This window comes from Polypterus senegalus, chromosome 4 (assembly GCF_016835505.1).
Source record: "Polypterus senegalus isolate Bchr_013 chromosome 4, ASM1683550v1, whole genome shotgun sequence".
Lineage (NCBI taxonomy): Eukaryota > Metazoa > Chordata > Cladistia > Polypteriformes > Polypteridae > Polypterus > Polypterus senegalus.
Genome location: NC_053157.1, coordinates 41956182 through 41976829, shown reverse-complemented (window position 1 = coordinate 41976829; position 20648 = coordinate 41956182). Strand labels below are relative to the sequence as shown.

General features: G+C 38.6%; 1 protein-coding gene across 1 annotated transcript in view; it reads right to left on the bottom strand.

Moving 5' to 3' along the window:
- Nucleotides 1–376: 376 nt before the first annotated feature.
- The window catches only part of LOC120527288 (UDP-glucuronosyltransferase 3A1-like), a 36506-nt gene continuing 16234 nt past the window's right edge, over nt 377–20648 (bottom strand). Inside the window, exons 3-7 of the mRNA XM_039750527.1 lie at nt 14593–14713; nt 13789–14323; nt 10239–10470; nt 5020–5239; nt 377–895 (exon numbers count right to left, since the gene is read on the bottom strand). Coding sequence (XP_039606461.1) covers nt 625–895; nt 5020–5239; nt 10239–10470; nt 13789–14323; nt 14593–14713 — 1379 coding nt within the window. The 3' untranslated portion in view covers nt 377–624. The remainder of the gene's footprint in view (nt 896–5019; nt 5240–10238; nt 10471–13788; nt 14324–14592; nt 14714–20648) is intronic.

Here is a 20648-nt window from a genome sequence, read left to right as displayed (position 1 = left end):
TGGTCTTCTTATTGTGAGGCAACAGCAATACCACTGTGCTGCCCTACTTATATTTCAGTCCAAATATAAATATATAATGGCTTCCATATTTTTGTACTTTATCACGTCTGCAACAGTCTGTCTAAAGCATGTGGAATTCTTTCTGTAACATTACCCACAGTACTAAGTGTGTATAACCTGCTCATGAGGTGTTCTAAGTTGGTGCACAACTTTGTTCTCCTCAGACTCCAAAAAGCCCCCGCAACTCCACTTAGTCTTAGTCTTGGTCTGCTGCAAGACACTGCAACAGCGCTTAACCTGAAAGTTAGTCTACGCATATTAAGACCAGGTCAGCAAGGGATCATCCCCAGATGACTGCACACTGCACATGACCCGCTATGTTTTTAGCATTAGATAGATTTATTTGTAATTTACTGTATACATGATTCTACAAATTAAAGGAGCAGTGGTGTTCGTGCCAAAATTAATTGCACTTCAAGATCACTGATACAAAGTTTGACATTCCATATGATGGCCTTTATGTAGTGGTGTGTGCCAATGTAATGAGTTTACCTGACTGAAATTCTTTAATATAATGTAACATAATGGCTCATTTAAGCAGTAGAAAGCTAGATCATGCTATTGTCAATCAGATTTCCGTTTTTTGAAGAACTTCTTAGCAAGTCTGGTTAATGCTTTGACCAGTATGTATAGTGGCAAAAGCAGAGCCACCGTAAGAAAGAGGACAACATCTAGGAGATTCCGCTGGTACCAGGGCAACTGTAAATAGTGAGACTGCAGATGACCTCCACCTCCACACTGCAGGATGTGCTCCACCCAGAGAACCAGGCGTTGTCCAGGGGGTATCGGCTGTGACCTATGAATGTCTCTCAGAGTCTCTGCTGCCTTCTTATACCTGTGGAAATAAAACACATTGAAACTCATTTGGAAAACACAGTTTGAACAGAGAAGTCTTAATGGGGCAAAAATTTATATACCGAAGACATTTTGCTGTCATGCAGAATATTAGTACATCTAAAATCTAATCACAGAAAATCTTTAGATAAATTAGACTTATTTTTGCCCTAAGTATGATTGACAGATAATATGTATTCCCAAAATTACTATCAAGTCAGCTAACTTTCAAATTCAGCACCTTTCTGAATGCATACATTATACAGTACATGGATGAGACTGAATATGTTAGACACTGACAGGAAAGACGTCCATCAAATTGTTTTTAGTATTTTTATAAGTATACTGTATGCCATTTAGTTTTCAGTTTTGGGATATCTGGAACTTTGAACGTATCTCTTTAACAGAAAAACACAGGTGTAGAAGAAAACGTGGAATGTTTAATATGAAACATAGCCACATTCCACATTTTCGGCTTCCAGTCAGTTTGAGTTGTTGTTGTATACAAGGAAGGAAGAATTATTAATTTTCAAATTTACTTTAAAATTCTAACTTTTTTAGCTTTGTTTTTAAGGTGTTGTGTAGAAAGTTCATTCTTCTACTTGCATCTTGCCACTCTGGATTTTTATATTTCATTAGAAAAGCACAACAATTGGCCAAAGAAATATCCAAAAGCAAAACAGACAAAATTGAAAAGCGTGGTTTCACTGTCTCCAAGTTTATAACAAATGTCAATTTCTGGATTTTGGGTAAGCTACTTGATTGGATTAACCTATAAGGACCTATTTTCTTTTTAAAGTCCTAAAGAGACAACCCTCACACTACCACTATGGATTTCAAAATTTCTAAGGACAATCTCGATCCACCATCCCATGTCGATGATACTTTATTAGAAATTCAAAGTGAAAGGAATATTGTCCCATTTTTCTATCAGTGAGCGTGTTTACATGTACACACAGAACCGGGATATGGTGAGTAATCCAGTTAAGTCAGAAACCTGTTTTATTTAAGAACCTTCATTTACATGCGCAAGTCAACTTATGGAGTTCTCCATTGGCAAAATGCTCTAACAATATTAAACTACGCAAAAATAGTTAAATGTCATCATTGGCCGCCATGAATTTGAAAACAAGCAAAAAGCCTGTGTCTCCCCAGAATGTGCTGCTGAGCTTAGACTGTACGATCAGCTCATCGACATAAATTTTATGATTTCTGAAATACTTAGAAAGTTATTACATTCAAGAGAATGATTTGCCTCAGAAAAATGTATCTTTTTGGACACTTCCACCATTTGGCTGCTGAATGTGTGCATGAAGCAAAGACTGCTGAGGCTGAGCTGTTCTGAAAGAGTTTAATGACAATGAATGGAAGGAAAACTTTAAGGTGTCAAGAATTACATTTGTAAAATCTTCAAGGAATTCGAGGGATGTGATGGCTGGACGTAATTGGCCATAAATATGCACAAGCTAACGGAGTGCAACAGACATGCACAGATTACAAATTCCTTAACAGCAACCTGATGAAGGGTTTACATGGGCACAGAGCTAGTTTACTCACAGAAAAAGCTACATGTGTTAACCTGGTTTTTCAGAGACCAATACCCTGGTTTCTCTAACCAGAATTAGGGTAGACATGGCACTTTTGTAAACGAGCTTCTGGGAATAACCGGGTTATTTAAAACGCACATAAACACCCTCAGGGTGTCTGTTTTTGATTCTTGGCACTCACGTCACCAGCCAAGCAGATTACAAAAGAAACAAACGTGGCCTATGAAGTAGACAAATCAGAATCTGTTGCTTACAGCAAGCATGATTAGACATCAATTAATTATATAATAGAAAAACGTAAACTTAAAAATGAAGAACAATGAGTATGCTGTAACGCATGACATTCGGTGTACTGAACTAACCATTCTGCATCATCCCTTGTGCGGTAATGTTCTTAACACAGCTGGGCGATTCTTCTCCTGAACCTCAGTTACATGGTGTGGTGCATACCAAGAGTTGCTTTTTTCACGTTTTCCTGGTGTAGAATGTTGTAAAACCCACATAGGACTTTCAAAACCACCGCCAAGTAAAGCCATTAAAAATTATGGATGGTAATGCTGGCCATGTACCTGACATTTTTATTCATTTAATTTTTTACAAAAAATCTTTTTTACTACAAGGTTTGTTCTGGCAGGACTGAGTAGAAGTGAAGAACAAATCTTGGACAGGATGCTAGTCCTTATAGTGGGGTGTTGTTTTCATCAATTTCCCCTACAAATATGAAGTATGATAACTTTGACATTTGATGCCATTTTGAAATAGAAAACTGATGACTACTTACTGGTCTCAATATACCTGTCATACCTGTTAAACAGATGGTGTTGTGGCTTCGAGACAAATACAGATGCCACAAAAACAATTGGAGTAAATAATAAGCTCATCTGATTATGATGATTAAAGAGATAAACAGCAAAAATCGATCTAATATAGTAAAACACCTAGAAGGGGGTAGATGTCCTGACTTGGCAGGAAAACAAATAACAAATTTTTGAGATACTAGGAAATGTGAGCAAAAGACAAAACAAAAGAAAATAAACCAAAGCAACCCAGACAAGAGGAAAAATTCAAAGGTTTATATTAACATCTCAAAAGTTGAAAACCAGGCAAGGCAAGAAAAGTAATCATACTAGAAGTCAAAATGAAAGTAATGATTTTATCCACAGATCAGGTAAGGATCATAGTGAAAGGCTGACCTTCTATGCCAGTTGCTGATTAACTCACGGTCACTACACCCCTAGAAACACAGGATATGACCCTGACAATGGTGCACAATACAATACAATTTATTTTTGTTTAGCTCAAAATCACACAAGAAGTGCCGCAATGAGCTTTAACAGGCCCTGCCTCTTGACAGTCCCCCAGCCTTGACTCTCTAAGAAGACAAGGAAAAACTCTGAAAAAAACCCTTGTAGGGAAAAAAATGAAAGAAACCTGGGAAAGGCAGTTCAAAGAGAGATGCATGCAGTCAGTGTCAAAAAGAAGGGGGTCAATACAATGCAATACAATACAATGCACAGAACAGAATACAAGTAATCTTCAATACAGTATAACACTCAAATAACAATATTAGAAGTACAGAGCAGAATTTAACAGTAGATGATATCACATAGTATGATTTGGATTTGTTCAGAGTCCTGGAGACCTCGGCCATCAACCTGCCTCCCGCTATTGGCCATTCCACAGCTGAGACAGCGCTGGGCCAGCCAATCCAATGAAAGGATCCCTCTACCTGACAATTCCTGCGATCCTCCGTCAGAGATGACTTTACCATAGGTAGGCAAAACAATTAGGCAGGTGGGCAGTGGCAGCGAGTGCCACATCTGGGTACTGAGAAGAGAAATGGCTTCTCTTTAAGTAAAAGGCTAGAAAACATCAGTTCTCAGCCTAAATCACAACAGTTGGCGGCCCACTGGCCACAGTCTTCAGAGCTGTGACTGTGTGTAACTTTGGCTCTGTCTTTGTGTTATAACAGACTTTGTACACCTTAGATGTTTTACTTTCTACTCTCCATATTTTAACAATAATGTCAATGGACATATATTTGTTGTTGGCAAGAGTTTATTGACATTGAAAATAAAAGCAATATTCTGGTGGCCACATCCATTTTTCTGTTAATGTCTCTTATTTTTAACTTCTGACGCTCACCTCAACAGTCAGGCAGATTACAAGAAAGAAGTATGGCTACTGAACTAGTTAAGTGAGAAACTGTTGTTTTCTAAGAAGGAAAATGGAATAGCTCTGGATTTAGTGAAAGCAGTGGTTGGAGAATGTAAATTTACAATTGAAGGACAAATTCACAAAATTCACTAAGCCCATGTCTGCAGGACATCTTAGACTGGAATAGGTTTACACATTATTAACCAGGGTTAAAATATTCCACTTGATTTTAACACGGTACTTCATTTATAAGCATTTTCAATGCAATTGGATATTTTTGCAGTTAAGATTGCTGGACTAAGTGAGCTGTGAAACTGTGGTCTTCAGTTGCTTTTCTCATTTAAAAATGACACCCTGTGCTATTATCTAGGAAATAGAATATACACAATATGACAATGCTAACAAAAAGTGTTTTTATTACCTTTCGTCTGTGATTAATTTTGTTATCGTACTGGCCAAATTTTCACTTTTCACTTGAGCTACATCAACTTTCACTCCCAATCCCTTTGCTTCAGCAGATACCATATTATCAAACTGGTCTCCAAAGAGGGGGATGCCCAGGACTGGGACAGCATGGAACACGGCCTGCATCAAGCTGTTCTGTCCGCCGTGAGTCACCAGCAGGCGTGCCTTTGGATGCCCTGAGGGTACAAATAAAAGACACATAAACACTGGTGTGAAAAGGAAGTCCTCCACCTGAAGAATGTGGTCTTTTTTAAAATTTTTGGACAGCAGATATTTGATTGTTATTTCAATGATATTAATATATGAGAGTGATCTAATTATTTATTTATTATTTATTGTATTGATTTTATTGAAATCACACAACATTGCATACAAATAGATCAATTTTACAAGAATAGAATTGAAAACAAATCAACCCCCACCCCTGAGAAACAGCAGAATTAAACTTACAACGAGAGTAATCTAATTAAAAAAATCACAGACTTGTATTATTTAAATCAGGAGTTCCCAAACTTTTTTTTGCCGCAGACCCCTTTACCAAAAACTTTTAAAACCATTGACCCCCTAGTCACATGCAACGGTTTTTCATGTCCACACTTGCTTTGATAAGTTCGTTAAGACAATGCACTGACATGTTTGTGCTACATGTATTTTCATGCATTCTTACGTGTGACTCTTTTAATGACACATTTTACCTTTTCGTTCACAAGTTTGGTATGTAATGTGTTTTTATCAAAAAAGTGTTTTTTTGAATTATTTTGCTTCATAATTAGGTACCTACTGGAATCATAGATATTTTGAAGTAACAAACAAATAGCAGTAGTAAGGGGGTCTATTTTTGCTGTTGTCGACCCCCAAATGTTTTTATTGAAACTATCGACCCCTAGAAAGTTCAAATCGACCCCAGGGGGTCAATATTGACCACTTTGGGAAGCCTTGATTTAAATCAACCATTACATAATTTATTTGTACAGAAAGCAATAACACAACCTTTATCATTGTGCCAAACACTTCATAATATAATCCGGTGCAAACAAACAAACACTCATTAGAGAGTAACTTGAAAGACCTTGCCTTGTATCAACATTAGAAACCTGTGGTGTCACCGAGTCTTAGCAATTGAGGCATGTGGCTGAATCGTGTTAAGATCAAAAGAACTCGGACATTAGACTATTTGAATTGTTCACCAGCTGAGGGTTCCCCACTAAATTCAGCCTTAGAGCTGACCAAAAAAGAGGCTATGTAAATTGTCCAAGAACCCTAGAGTAACATAAAGGAATTTACAAGCAAGTGCAACCTTGGTCAATGTACCATCTGAAACAGACACTACATGCAAAGTCAGGAAAGAAGAAGACTTTATTCTCAAAAAAGAATACAGATAAATGATTGAAGTTTGCTAGAAAACAGCCAGGTAAAGAAATAGACTAGTGGAACAATAAACTCTATAAAGATGAAGTAAATGTAGAGCTTTTATCCACAATCTCAAACCAACTGTTAAGCATGGTGCTGGATTGAACTTTTACTTTATGGCCTGGTCAGATTGTCACCATTAAGTCAACCACGGATTACATATTATACCTGAGAGGACATGAGGAGAATGTGAGGGCCTCTGTCAAAATGAAGCTGTCAAGCATCCCATGGTTGAGCCAGCTCTGTAGGGAGGAGTGTGTAAGTATTTTTACCAAATCAATGTAGGAGACAGCTAGACAATTACTAGAAATATCTACAGAAGTTATTTCTGCTAAAGGGTTTAACACTAGCTACTACTTTTTTTTTCTGAACCAAACTAGGGCAGTGTGATATGACCTCAATTGAGTACTGTAATAATTTAAAACATTTAAATCAATAATAAGCAATTAGCGATATTTTTTTTTAAACAACCATAGTTAAAAATGTCACAGTTTAATTGTCATAGAACCCACATATCTAAACATGTAAATGTTTAACATGTATAGTATATCTAAACATCTGTCCTTCAACATCTGCAATAAGATGCTGCAGATGTTCTACCAGACGGTTGTGGCGAGTGCCCTCTTCTACACGGTGGTGTGCTGGGGAGGCAGCATAAAGATGAAAGACGCCTCACGCCTGGACAAACTTGTTAAGAAGGCAGGCTCTATTGTAGGAGTAAAGTTGGACAGTTTAACATCTGTAGCAGAGCGACGGGCGCTAAGCAAACTCCTGTCAATCATGAAGAATCCACTGCATCCACTGAACAGTGTCATCTCTAGGCAGAGGAGTAGCTTCAGTGACAGACTTTTGTCACTGTCTTGCTCCACTGACAGACAGAGGAGATCATTCCTCACCCACACTATGTGACTCTTCAATTTCATCTATCATATAGTGCCTTTCCTATCTATCTATCTATCTATCTATCTATCTATCTATCTATCTATCTATCTATCTATCTATCTATCTATCTATCTATCTATCTATGTGTAATACGTGGAAGTCTGTGTTCAAATATGAAAAACGACTGAAGCTGCACATCCCTCATCTCAGGTCAGGTCAGGTCTAGGAGCGTGCACTGGTACGGCGCATTGCTGCACCCATCACACTACAAAACACCTCAGGATTTTGGTTGGCAACACCCGAGGCAGACACGTGGTCCAGTCCCAGCCTCCGGAAATGACCATCTATCATCTATCAACCTCATCTCAATGTCTTACAAATAATTTAAGGACATCATTTGTGGAAATGCAAGTAAGTTGCCTGATTTACTATAAAAATAAAAACAAAAAAAACTAGAAAACTACCTAGTGAACTTTCAAATAAAACATTCATGATAATTGGTCCATCGGCCTTAACCTTCTGCATACCAAATGCCAGGTGGGACATTAATATAGGACCCAGGTAGACCCATGCCCACTCATTTTTCTACTTCGCCCACCCTGTTTTGTATTTTAGCTGTTTAAATTAGCCTATACTGCTCACATGCATTTTATTATACATATGCCTTTGATTAAAATATGAATTAATTATAAACTTATACAGAAAAAATTGTCAACTGTTAGTTTTATCACTTTAATAGTTCATTTAACTCTTAAAATATTTGGAAAATCCCAATATGCATTACATAGCATACATCTATTTGACAAGTTTTTGAAAATAAGATTGACTTTAAATTTTACCAGTCACTGCCACTAAAAACTTGATGTTAACAGGAGGCTATCACACTTCTCTATGGTCCAGGATTTTTCAGGTGATTTTCTATGTAATAAACTGAATAAGTTATAGCGTAATCAAAATTGCATAATTAGATCTGGCCCACCCTATACATCAGACGTGTTGACAACTGGTGCCTTCCTGCTGTGATAGCGTGTACAGTGCTGTGCAGAAGAGCTCATCTTAACCTTTTGTCTTCACCCTGCAAGAATGTCTATGAAACACAAATCTGATGCAAGTGCTGGTGATACAGTAAAGAAGAGAAAAACCATCACCATTGAAAATAAAGTAGAAATAATAAATATTTCGGAAAGAGGTGAAACTCCATCATTCACTGGCAGAGCACTTGGTTACAGTCGGTCAACAAAAGCATTTATTAAAATAATGTACCTGTTCCGACTTACATACAAATTCAACTTAAGTACAAACCTACAGTCCCTATCTCGTACGTAACCCGGGGACTGCCTGTATATTTAACAGTTATAAAAATAACATCAGGTGCACTGATGACAAATTTGGGCCTACCCTTTTATGAAATCCTGCCACTGCTACTGCTAGGTGGTATTAGCAAATATTTGTTTTAAAGACTACCACTTTGGGAAATCACTTCAGCCACAAGTGTCGTTTTCTGTTTTTCCCCTTTTCATACACTCTTCCTATTTTATGATGTGATTGTGTTTTAAAGTGAATAAGCAAGCTGCTCGTGTTACGTTTATCCATGGGAAACTGTTTTTGTCAGTTTAGATTGAATTTGAGTGTGCTCAGTATCCTGTCTGCTGAAGCCAAAAACAGGAGCAAGTGATCGACACTGCATCTTCATTTGTATCTGGCTCAGTCCTATAAGTGTTCGTGATTTCTCATGCCCAGCACACTGCTTTGTTTTGAATGAAGAGCGAGGGAAGCACCTGAATATGATATTACGACTGGGGCTAGGTGCTGTCATTTTTTTTTTTTTGTTTATTTTTAAGGAGACAGATGCTGACAGGACAGAGCTGGGTGTCACAGCCCAGAACAGCAAACACCTAAGGTAAACCGTCCCACACTCTTATTTTGTAACAGGCTATATATAGAGTTAATAATTATTAAAATCGAAAAAGAAAATGTTTCCAAAACATTTATTGCATCTTATGCTACAGTTTGATGTAACATGCACAGAATCCATATGATGTGAAATTAATGAGGCAAAGTCAGCTTATTTGTGCTTATCTTAAGTGGATCATGACATCTTTGATTTTGAAGAATGGTAAATTCCATACACAAGATCAAAGAAATGATGAACCAATAAGTACGGGTTCCTTTGTGGATTTAATATTGCCAAGTATCAAATATTTTAGGGTCATATAGTAATATATGACAACTGAAAATTGCTTTGTAAAGTTTAGTGGCCTAAGGCAAATAATCCAGATTGAATTTAAACTGACTCACAGTTGATTTCAGAGACCACTCGTCATTTACCCATCAAGGTCTAAACCTTCGGACAAAACATAATCTTAGGTGAGGAACTGCAGTTTTTGAAACTCACAAGTTTATACTTCAGAAGATGAATTTTCAAATTAATTTTTTTTTACTGGCAGATATATGTCAGCATCCTCAGACACAAGGTTTCTTTGTAAGAAAGCTGGGCTTACAGTTTGTCAAAGACTAGGGAACCTCAGCTTCTCTGAATTGAGAGCAGTCACTTAAGTTGATGGTGAACCAGCTCAGATTGCCACTTTTTAAATTTCTGTTAAAGGACATGATAGGTACAGTCCAATAGAATGGGCCCTGGGGAGGACCAAGAACTTGGTTATCCATTAAGAGAAGCTGGAAACTGTGCTTACCTTGTTACCCCCATGACAAGAATTTAAAATGATTTACTCAGAGTCAAGCAATGTCAATTGATGAATCTATGTCTGCATTCTTATGGTTTTCATTTCAAGTGTTTAACTACTAATTTATGCTCGGTTTTTAAACTCCCATTTATGTGATTTCCATAGAGGGTTTGTTTATTTAAAGTAAGATGTCCCTTACCCAGTAGATCATTTTGAGGTATCCAGTCTACCAATTTAACATTGGCTGTGATTTGAAGATCTTTTGGCCATTTAGAAAGCTGATATCTCCAGATCACTCCCTGTGGAATCTGAGCAAATCCAGCATTCATCTCTCTGAGCAGTTTTTCAACTTTGATGGAGGAAATCATGGAACCCAGGGTCACAATAATAAATCCCGATTCTCCCATCCTGGAGATAAACTCATCAAGGTCCTCAAATTATAAAGGAGAAATGACAAAACAACATTAGTGTTCAGAAGAATTATTTTGAAAAGGGTAGACAGAGCAAATGAGATGGTGATACTCCTCTTACTTGCATGAAAAGCAGATTTTTGGAGTTATACACTGATAAAGATCTTTTAAAAGTATGCTCAATTCTGAACTAATTTTGACAGGATATAAGAGATCATGAAATGCACTGTCATAGTTCAGTGTGTCTTCTCTTTATCTTTGCTTAAATGGTGTCAAATAAAAGATGGTACTGGTGGTGCACTGCTAGAGCAACACTAAGGCAATCCACAAATCAGGACTGCTCTTAAGTACTGCTTGATGGAAATTAGTACCTATAACAGTTATACCAACAGAAAGCTCTTTTTCCTTTACATGAGTCAGCAAATTGGCCTGATGTTTCATTAGATGAAATTTGAAAATATAACAAGCTGCATCAGTTTCAACCAGGTAATCATTACCACTTTTCTTTTACGGTTTGTTTATAAAATATGACTAATGTAATACAATTTACACTGACTACAATTTAATAAAGTTAAGGCTCTACACAGGAATACAAATAATTACATATTTTACAGGTGGTTATTATGCACTCAGTCCTGGATACTAATACAAAATTCCTACAATTACTGTCAGGGTGATGTCTCCATCCATAGAAAGAGCCATAATAGAAGAGGCTCACGGGTGGCTTTAATCCTACTGGCACATTGTTTTATTATACTGTAGTATTATGAACAGCCCAAACCTACCCAAGACATATCGGGCACAAGGCTGAACAAGCCCTTGGGAGGTCTGAGTTGCCAGTCTGCCTATAGGATGTCTTTAATATGTGAAAGGGAATTAAAGAAAACCCACATGGAATGTGTAAACTCCACATACGATGTGGCCAGGGTTTAAATCTGAGGACCTGATGTTATTTGGCAGTGAGAATCATTTACCTAAACATTTTATGAAGCAGCATCTTACAACACAGGTGCACAAGGAGTCAGAGCCTAAGCAGGTAGCACAGGTGGCGCAGTGGTAGTGCTGCTAAGGAGACTGTGTAAGGTTGTGGGTTCGCTTCCCAGTTCCTCCCTGTGTGGATAGCGCTTTGAGTACTGAGAAAAGCACTATATAAATGTAATGAATTATTATATTATATTATTATAGTATCTACACTGGATGTTACACCAGTCCACTGTAGGCCACAATCATGCCACACAGTCATACGGAGCTTATTAATAGTTACCAATCAACATAACCTGCACACCTAACCAGAGAAAACTCACACATGAGGAAAACACTCAGTCACCACAAAGTTAGTGATCAGGCTGGGATTCAACACCCGTCATATCTGTGCCATCCTGCCACATTTGAGAAATTTTTATAGTTAATCAATAATTAATTACTGTGGTGGGCTGGCGCCCTGCCCAGGGTTTGTTTCCTGCCTTGCGCCCTGTGTTGGCTGGGATTGGCTCCAGCAGACCCCCGTGACCCTGTAGTTAGGATAAAGCGGGTTGGATAATGGATGGATGGATAATTAATTATTTTCATTGCTTACAAATTTACAATCACATAGCACAGAACCGTATTAAGACATGTATTAACATCAAAATGCTATTAAAATATTTCATTAATGGGTCCACAATTCTTGTACTATTTGACCACCATTTCATATACGCTTGATGGAGAATCTGTCAAGCTGCAGACCCCCTCTGAGCCTTCTAGGTGCAGGTGACTGTGGTGTCACTCAGGGGACTGCAGCTCGAGCTGTAAACTGGAGAGACCATTTTTGGAATATGCTGTTCAGTTGGCCTCCAGGACTAAAACATTAGTTAAGCAGATTAACGTATGTTTGCAAGTAAAGGCAGATATGAACGTTAAGCACTGTTAAATGAATAAAAGGACATTGGTAATAAATCCTGATATTAAAACTTAATGATTTTATGACTTCAATAATGAAAGACTGTTTACAGTTTCTACATTTACAGTATACCATAGCGGAAATCTCCTGAAAACTAGTTACACTGCATGTGTGCTTAACCAGCTAACATCTAAAAGTACTCTCTGGTTGAATACTGCATAATATTTCCATGACATGACATCACAATTTAATATATAAATTGTAGTACAGGTATATCTATCTTGCAAATGTCCCTTGTTAAGTTTGGTGACTTAATATGTACATGTCACATGCTCAAGAAAAGCTCAACAAATGTTGTTATGAAACTTAATAACAGAACAAAAATAATAATTAATAGTCTCTGACAGCAGGCCTACAGTGGAGTCCACCTGCATCTTCACCAGCTTCAGAAAAGCACAACAGTGGGTAGGACGAGCTGAGATTATTGCCTCGCTGTATGTCAGGGGACAAAACAAGAGTAGCGGTATCTGGTGTCAAGTGTGCATCTGTTATTTTAGGAGTTGTTTGCTGTGCTGCAAGTGTTACTGGAGATGTTAGGCTCCCTGAGGTATGGATGGGTGATTTGATGTTGTTAAATAAACACACCTGTTGTTGCACTTAACTTCTATTCGATGTGTGCCTCAGTCTTTCCATCTTGGTATTCGTTAAAGTTTATTTAATATTAAGAGTATTTTTAGATAGTAGGAAGTTAAATGCAGATACAATGTAACTAGTTTTAAGGACTAGTTTTAGCCTTTTATTCTGCTGGAATCCAGGCACATTCAGGCAGGTGGCGCCAGTGCATTGAGAAGGGTGGAGACTCCATTGAGAAATGACATGATCAGTTTTGTTAAGGTTTGTTCCATTTTCTAAGAAAATAAACCCCATTTTTGAACTTTAGCTTGACTCCCCCTCGTAGTTGTTAAATGACCATCTGTAATTTGTCTGAAATTCTGCATAAGTTGTGTCAGCCTCTGTTAGCCCTGTTCATTAATGATCTATTTATAAATAATCTATTCATAATTTTTTTGTGGAATTATTTTGGTATAATGCCCCTCAATACAAGCCACAGTTGTTTCTCATACTTTCATGCCAGCCTATCTGCCACCTGCTATCATGCCACATTCAAAGCCATTAGACACTCAGAACTACAATAACACTCTCAAAGCCTTTTTCAATTGCCTTCCTGCTTTAAACAGTATTTGTATAAACATTTGACAGTGTAGCCACTACATGTATATTTAATGTATAGAGGGTGCTGATCCACAGTGAACCTGTACTGGACAAGCAGGGGACAGGGCTGGGAAGAACGTTTCGAAGAAGGCGAATTCTTGTATTACAGTAAAGCTACTGATATTCAGAAATTGTCCGAAAAGAAGATCAGATATTTGAGTGAGACCTGCAGGTCCTGTGCTGCTTACCCCGTTCACTGGTTTTGACAGCTTAGATAAAATTCCACCAACATAAATTACATTTGGAGTAACTGGGTGAGGAAAACTTAAGGAGATGTCCGCATTGAAAGCCCACAACTCAGCTCTTCTATAAAGTTCTGGCAGAGAGGGAAAATCTTTGGACCCAAAATGCTTTTCAATGACGGGCCGAAAAAAACTGTTTTTCTTGCTATCTATCATCGAAGAGAACAGGAATATCACAACATTTTTCAAGCGATCCCAAAAGATCATCTGATGTGATAATTCGGATTCATAGACAGGCGCACATGAAAGGGGGCTGTGCGCTAGTGCAGGGTGGCCATTCATCAAGTTCCCAGGGAAAAATGCCACATACGGCAGGTGTAACCACTTGGCTATCAGAAATGTACAAGGGTTAAAGGCATCCACAATGGCAATGTCAAATTTCTCTTTCCTCAAAGAATCCATGAATTGAGAATCTTCCAAAATCCAGTCACACTGTTGGGCAAAGTGATTCATCAGCAGCATGAATTTGTCTAATGCTTCCCTAAGTGAAGGAAAGAAAAAACATTTAGTTTCTTACACTATTGAAAAAGTCAGTCAATAAGCATTATGTGCTAATTAGCCATTTTCTGAATGAAGTTTTTCCAGTAGAGGATTGTGGATACAGTTGGCGGCATGGTAAAACGTCTGACCTCTGGCAGTTTGCTGTGGATCCAGCTGGCTAATGAAATAGTGGATGGTGGGAATGGAGTATTACATTGAGAATCAGGGAAACTAAGAGCAGAACAAACTCCCTCAAAGTAACTTTATTACCTTCCCTCTTCATGCTCTTGCTGCACCTGTGAAAACCATCTGTTATATTCCTGAAGGTAGTCCTCAGGTGCTGACCATGTTATCACCTGATAGCTTTGCAGCCGACCCTCATAATTCAAACCTGTAATTGATTAGGTCAAAAACAAAGAAAAAAGCAAATAAATTGGCCATTTTTGAAATTGTGTGAGTCACAAAAAATAACACGAACCAGCTCTTTCATCATAATATCACCTGTGGACATGACTGGATTGCCATTTAAAAAAGGTAATAAAAGATGCAGTGGGTGGTGTTCAATGCTGTACCATTTATGGTTATAATTAAACTTTGCAATATACATTTTAAAATAATGTACACAACACAGCAGACAAAATAACATTTTAGAAGGAACTGCCAAAATGTGATTTTGCAATGTCGAAAACAACAATTTAATTTCCTTCTACTCATCTTAATCTTGTGTACTTTACTCTATTTACAGTTTAATACATCCTTGACAGTTACAGTACCTGCCACATTTTAGATTCTTACTTATTATTAGATAATCCATGTCCATGATCTATGTGGTGTCCAACACACACTGCACAACCATTTGTGGTATTACTTGTACTGCACTTTAAAATGTTGCTTTGCTATATGTTGTGGTTTAGCCAGCGTTTTATCTCTGGCTCAAGTGAAATTTTCTTTAATATAATATTTTTACTGTTTTTTGAATAATATGTTAATTGTTTTCATTTTTTCTTTGTATTTATGTCATACTATGTTTTTAATTAAGACGGCGTAGTGGTAGCACTGCTGCCTCGCAGTAAGGAGACCAGGGTTCACTTCCCAGGTCCTCCCTGGTGGAGTTTGCATGTTCTCCCCGTGTCTGCATGGGTTTCCTCAGGGGGCTCCGGTTTCCTCTCACAGTGCAAAGACATGCAGGTTAGGAGCACTGGCGGTCCTAAATTGTCCCTAGTGTGTGTGGGTGTGCCCTGTGGTGGGCTGGTGCCCTGCCCATAGTTTATTTCCTGTCTTGCGTCCTGTGTTGGCTGGGAGTGGCTCCAGCGGACCCCTGTGACCCTGTAGTGAGGATGTAGCGGGTTGGATAATGGATGGACAAATGTTTTTAATTAATATTGTTTTTCTATTGTATAGAATGTTAATCATGGATGCTTTAGTTTTAATTATACACCCTGCATCTTTAAAGTGGAGGCCAATGAGGCGGAGCCAGCTGATGATGCAGCTGGTGGGTGGTCTCCGTTGTATAAAAGAAGGGGCTTCAGTGTATAGTGAACCTTTGGCATTGTGCTTGTAGTCTTTTTTCTTTGCACATTTTTTTTGGATTTCCTGAATTCTGCCTTTTTTGTGATACTGGGGTTACTTGTTACAGGTTTTTCCTAAAAAGTAAAACCTATATTTTCGCTGCTTGATTTTTCGGAATTCTTAAATGTTTTTGTTATTTTGGGCCCATGGTTTGATGGTTGATCCTTCTAACACTCAATATGTTGGAGTACGTTTTGGACTTTAAAGCTTTTGCCACATATTGGGCATGTGAAGGCCTGCCTGTTGACTTTTCAGTGGAGCAATCAGTGATGAGGCCTACCTGAGGAAATCAGACTTAGGTGAAGGGCTGGTCTGGCTTGTAGAGTTTTTGAGGACTGCACCTATTTTTGTGATCTACTGTGGCAGGAAACTGTAACATTATGAAAGTGAAGCATAATACTTGTACATTTGAACACAAATAATTGAATCACCAGTATTCAGTTTTTCAATCTTAACTGAAGTTGCCACAGTAGGAGCAATTCTTGAAGGACAAGCACTTAATAAAGTTATGCTTTCTGAGATTTTACACTATTTGCTAAATAAATTCAATGATAGATTTAATTAGCACAGGTAAATCCTTCATGATAAAGTGAACTGACGGTTTATTTTCTCTCATAATGATTAAACAATGAAGTAGAATAACACTCAAATCATTTATGATTTTATGGGTAGCTCATATGTGTGAATATGTTTTAGATATTGTGAAAGGCACTATATAGCGCCTGACCCGACACAGATTGGACACGGGAGGCACGTGTAAAGTAAAAGGATTTTTATTATTCTTCAGCTGGAGGGCACATCTTCCCCGTACTCCCACCAGCCACAACACAGTCCCAAACACCAGTACAGCACAAGCACAAACACTCTTCTCTTCCCTGGCACCACCACTCCTCCCTCGCAACCTTGTCTTCCTCCAACCGACTCTGGCCGATGAGTGGTGGTTGCTGGCTCCCTTTTATAGGTCACCTGGAAGTGCTCCAGGTGTTTGATCACCAAGATCCGGCGGCACTTCCAGGTGTGATGAAGCTGTTGCCCACACGGGCTCAGGAGTCCCAAACACAGCACCCCTGGCGGTACCTGCGGGACCCAACAGGGCTGCCCCAACTCCAATTCCCAGGGAGCCCTGTGGGAAACCGAGGCACTACACCAGCCCAGGGGGCCGGCCATCTAGCGTCCAGGGGGACATATTGCACTGTCCAGGGCTGCTCCCCCTGAATACAGTGTGCAGGGGCGTCCCGGCTGGGCATGGACGCCAGGCGCCTGTCACAATACATACTGTAGATTATACAGTACTTAATGGTTCTCAAGGGGAAATTTGGGAACAATGTTTTAATGTTCATGTGACAATAAACATGAACTTGAACTAGATGCTTTTTCTAAAATGACGCACTCAATGTAATATTCAGTTTTGCACGTTGATAAAAACATTTCTCTTTTGTGTAAAAATGCACATGTAAAAACAAATCTAAATATGTTTATTTACAGATTTGTAAAGTTCGTGAGGAAGGCTTAAACAAGGGGCGGCACGGTGGTGCAGTGGGTAGCGCTGCTGCCTCGCAGTTAGGAGACCCGGGTTCGCTTCCCGGGTCTTCCCTGCATGGAGTCTGTATGTTCTCCCTGTGTCTGTGTGGGTTTCCTCCCTCAGTCCAAAGTCATGCAAGTTAGGTGAATTGCTGATTCTAAATTGTGCTTGGTGTGTGTGCACGCCCTGTGGTGGGCTGGTGCCCTGCCTGGGGTTTGTTTCCTGCCTTGCGCCCTGTGTTGGCGGGGACTGGCTCCAGCAGACCTCCGTGACCCTGTAGTTAGGAAATAGCAGGATGGATGGATGGGTTAAACAATGTCTATAGTACAGTGTCCTAAATACAGGAGAGAGTTTTTTTTAATATTCTGTCCCTTTTTGCAGTATTCTCTTCACTTACAGTAAATCTTACATTCCTTTAGCAAGATCAAATAAATAATTGTCACTGTTTTAAAATTTAATTTATATTACTTAGTTAATTTTGAATAGGAGTGGTTAAATAGCTTGAATACTAATGAAAACCTATTATTGAAATTTAAATACACTATTATTGATATTCAAATACATTCATATCCACTAAACAGTAATATTTGGTACATTTTAATCAACTGTGAAAAAACATTTCATTAGCAATACTCCACACACATGCAGAAAAACACATTGGGAATAACAAATTCGAAACAAAGCAGCTTTCAATTATCTTTTGGGGTTCCAGAATGTCAAGAGTCAGACTGGCAGTATTAAGCATGAGTCAGAACCAAATGTGGACTGAACATCAAGCCATCACAGGTCACACTTGTGCACACATCCACAATGGGACTCAATTTAGAGTCGCCGATTAATCTGACAAACATGTCTCTGGCATTTGGATAGAAACCTGAGCACTAGAAGAAAAGCCTCACAAACACTAAGAGAATAATGTACATATGCAAACTGCACACACAGTGAGCAATGAAACATGCAGCATCCGAAGAAGTTATATTATGTAGCATAATATGTGGAATGCAACTCAACGGGGGTTATTGTTATGGTATATAGTTCACTAGTCAGGCCTCATCTGGAGCATAGTGTGTAGTTTTGGTTTCCATATTACAGCCACCACCACTGCCAATGTGCAGCATTCACCTGAATGATGCAATGGCAGCCATTTTTGCGCCAGTATACTCACCACATATTAGCTATTACTTGAGAGTAAAGAGCCAGTTAGATACAGGGGTTGATTAGAAGGCCAGAATAGAAAAGACTGTGATGGGATAGTGATGGGTATTTTGATTCACTTTACTGATTTGTATCTTGCAATTATTTTGATTCGTTTATTTGGTAAACTGTATCAATCCCTGAGGGGAAATTGTCTTTACACATGACATTTGGAGGTCAGAGCGCAGGGTCAGCAATTGTACAGCACATCTGGAGTAATTTTCAGGGTCTGGCATATTTGAAAAGTCCCCATTTAGTTGGGGTCCCCTCTGACCACATCACAAAAATATAGTTTAAAAATGTGTACATTCTTTTGATATATCCTATATATGTATATATGTGTGGATAAGCAATAGTATGTTTATATGAATCTATATATAATTACAGTATCTATAAATATATAATAAATTACTTTCATATGCCATTATCCTGTCCCCATACACAACGCATGATAACACATTTAAGATGCATAATTAAAATAGGATGTTTCTTTACAGAATCACAAGTAAATGGAATTGTACAACTTGTAATGATTTGTTTGCAAAGCAAATGAATAAAAACAGATTGATTCACAGGTAGTGATTTATTTGTGAATCAGATGAACAAGAATCATTAGACTGGTTCTCGGGTAGTGACTTGTTCATGAATCAAATGAGATTCATACCAAGATAGTTCTTGTGGATGCGCTTTATGTATCTACTAGTGTGAGCAAAATGAAAGACGACAACAACATCACAATGGACACACATGCACTTTTTAGCCCTTCCGTTGAGCTTCGCTGAACCGATGCATTCGCACTCATACAGGTAGACTGATTCATATGATTCATTGAGTAGAGTCATTCAAAGAGAACAAATTGTTCATGCATTACCCATCACTATTATGGGAAATGTAGCCAGGACATCAAGCTAATCCCTACTTTTTTGTAAGAGATTCTCAGGGCCTTGGTTTTGCATCTTATCCAGTAGAACTTTAGGGACCTTCAGATCTCACCTTGGTGTTAATTTTGTGAATCTAGGTGAATGGGATTAGTGAGGTTGCTGAGTTAAACTGCCAGTTCTAATGTTGTAACATTTGTTTTCAAAGGGCATTTAAAGTTGAATATTGTGGAAAACAAATTTTAATATCTACATTAACTATACTTTCAAAGTTAAAATTATTTAAAAGTGCAAAAGTAAATCCACATTTCCATTATACCCATTTGCTCTAATTTAAGATAATGTAGGACTACAGCCTATATCAGAAGCATAAAGGAATACTCAACCCAAAAATTATATTTTTGTACATGTTAACTATAAAGTTCGCTGATGACACTGCTATGGTGGACTGCATCAGGAGTGGGCAGGAGGAGGAGTACAGAAAGTTAATCAAAGACTTTGTTAAATGGTGCGACTCAAACCACTTACACCTTAATACCAGCAAGACCAAGGAGCTGGGGGTGGATTTTAGGAGGCCCAGGCCCCTCATGGACCCTGTGATCATCAGAGGTGACTGTGTGCAGAGGGTGCAGACCTATAAATATCTGGGAGTGCAGCTGGATGACAAATTGGACTGGACTGCCAATACTGATGCTCTATGTAAGAAAGCTCAGAGCAAAATATACTTTCTGAGAAGGTTGGCATCCTTCAACATCTGCAGTAAGATGCTCCAGATGTTCTACCAGACGGTTGTGGCGAGTGCCCTCTTCTACGCAGTGGTGTGCTGGGGTGGCAGCATAAAGATGAAAGACGCCTCGCGCCTGGACAAACTTGTTAAGAAGGCAGGCTCCATTGTAGGATTAAAGCTGGACAGTTTAACATCTGTGGCAGAGTGACGGGCACTAAGCAAACTCCTGTCAATCATGAATAATCCACTGCATCCACTTAACAGGATCATCTCCAGGCAGAGGAGTAGCTTCAGTGACAGACTTTTGTCACTGTCCTGCTCCACTGGCAGACTGAGGAGATCGTTCCTCCCCCACACTATGCGACTCTTCAATTTCACCCGGGGGAGTAAATGCGAACATTAATTTTATTTTAATTCTTTTCATTTTTATTACTAT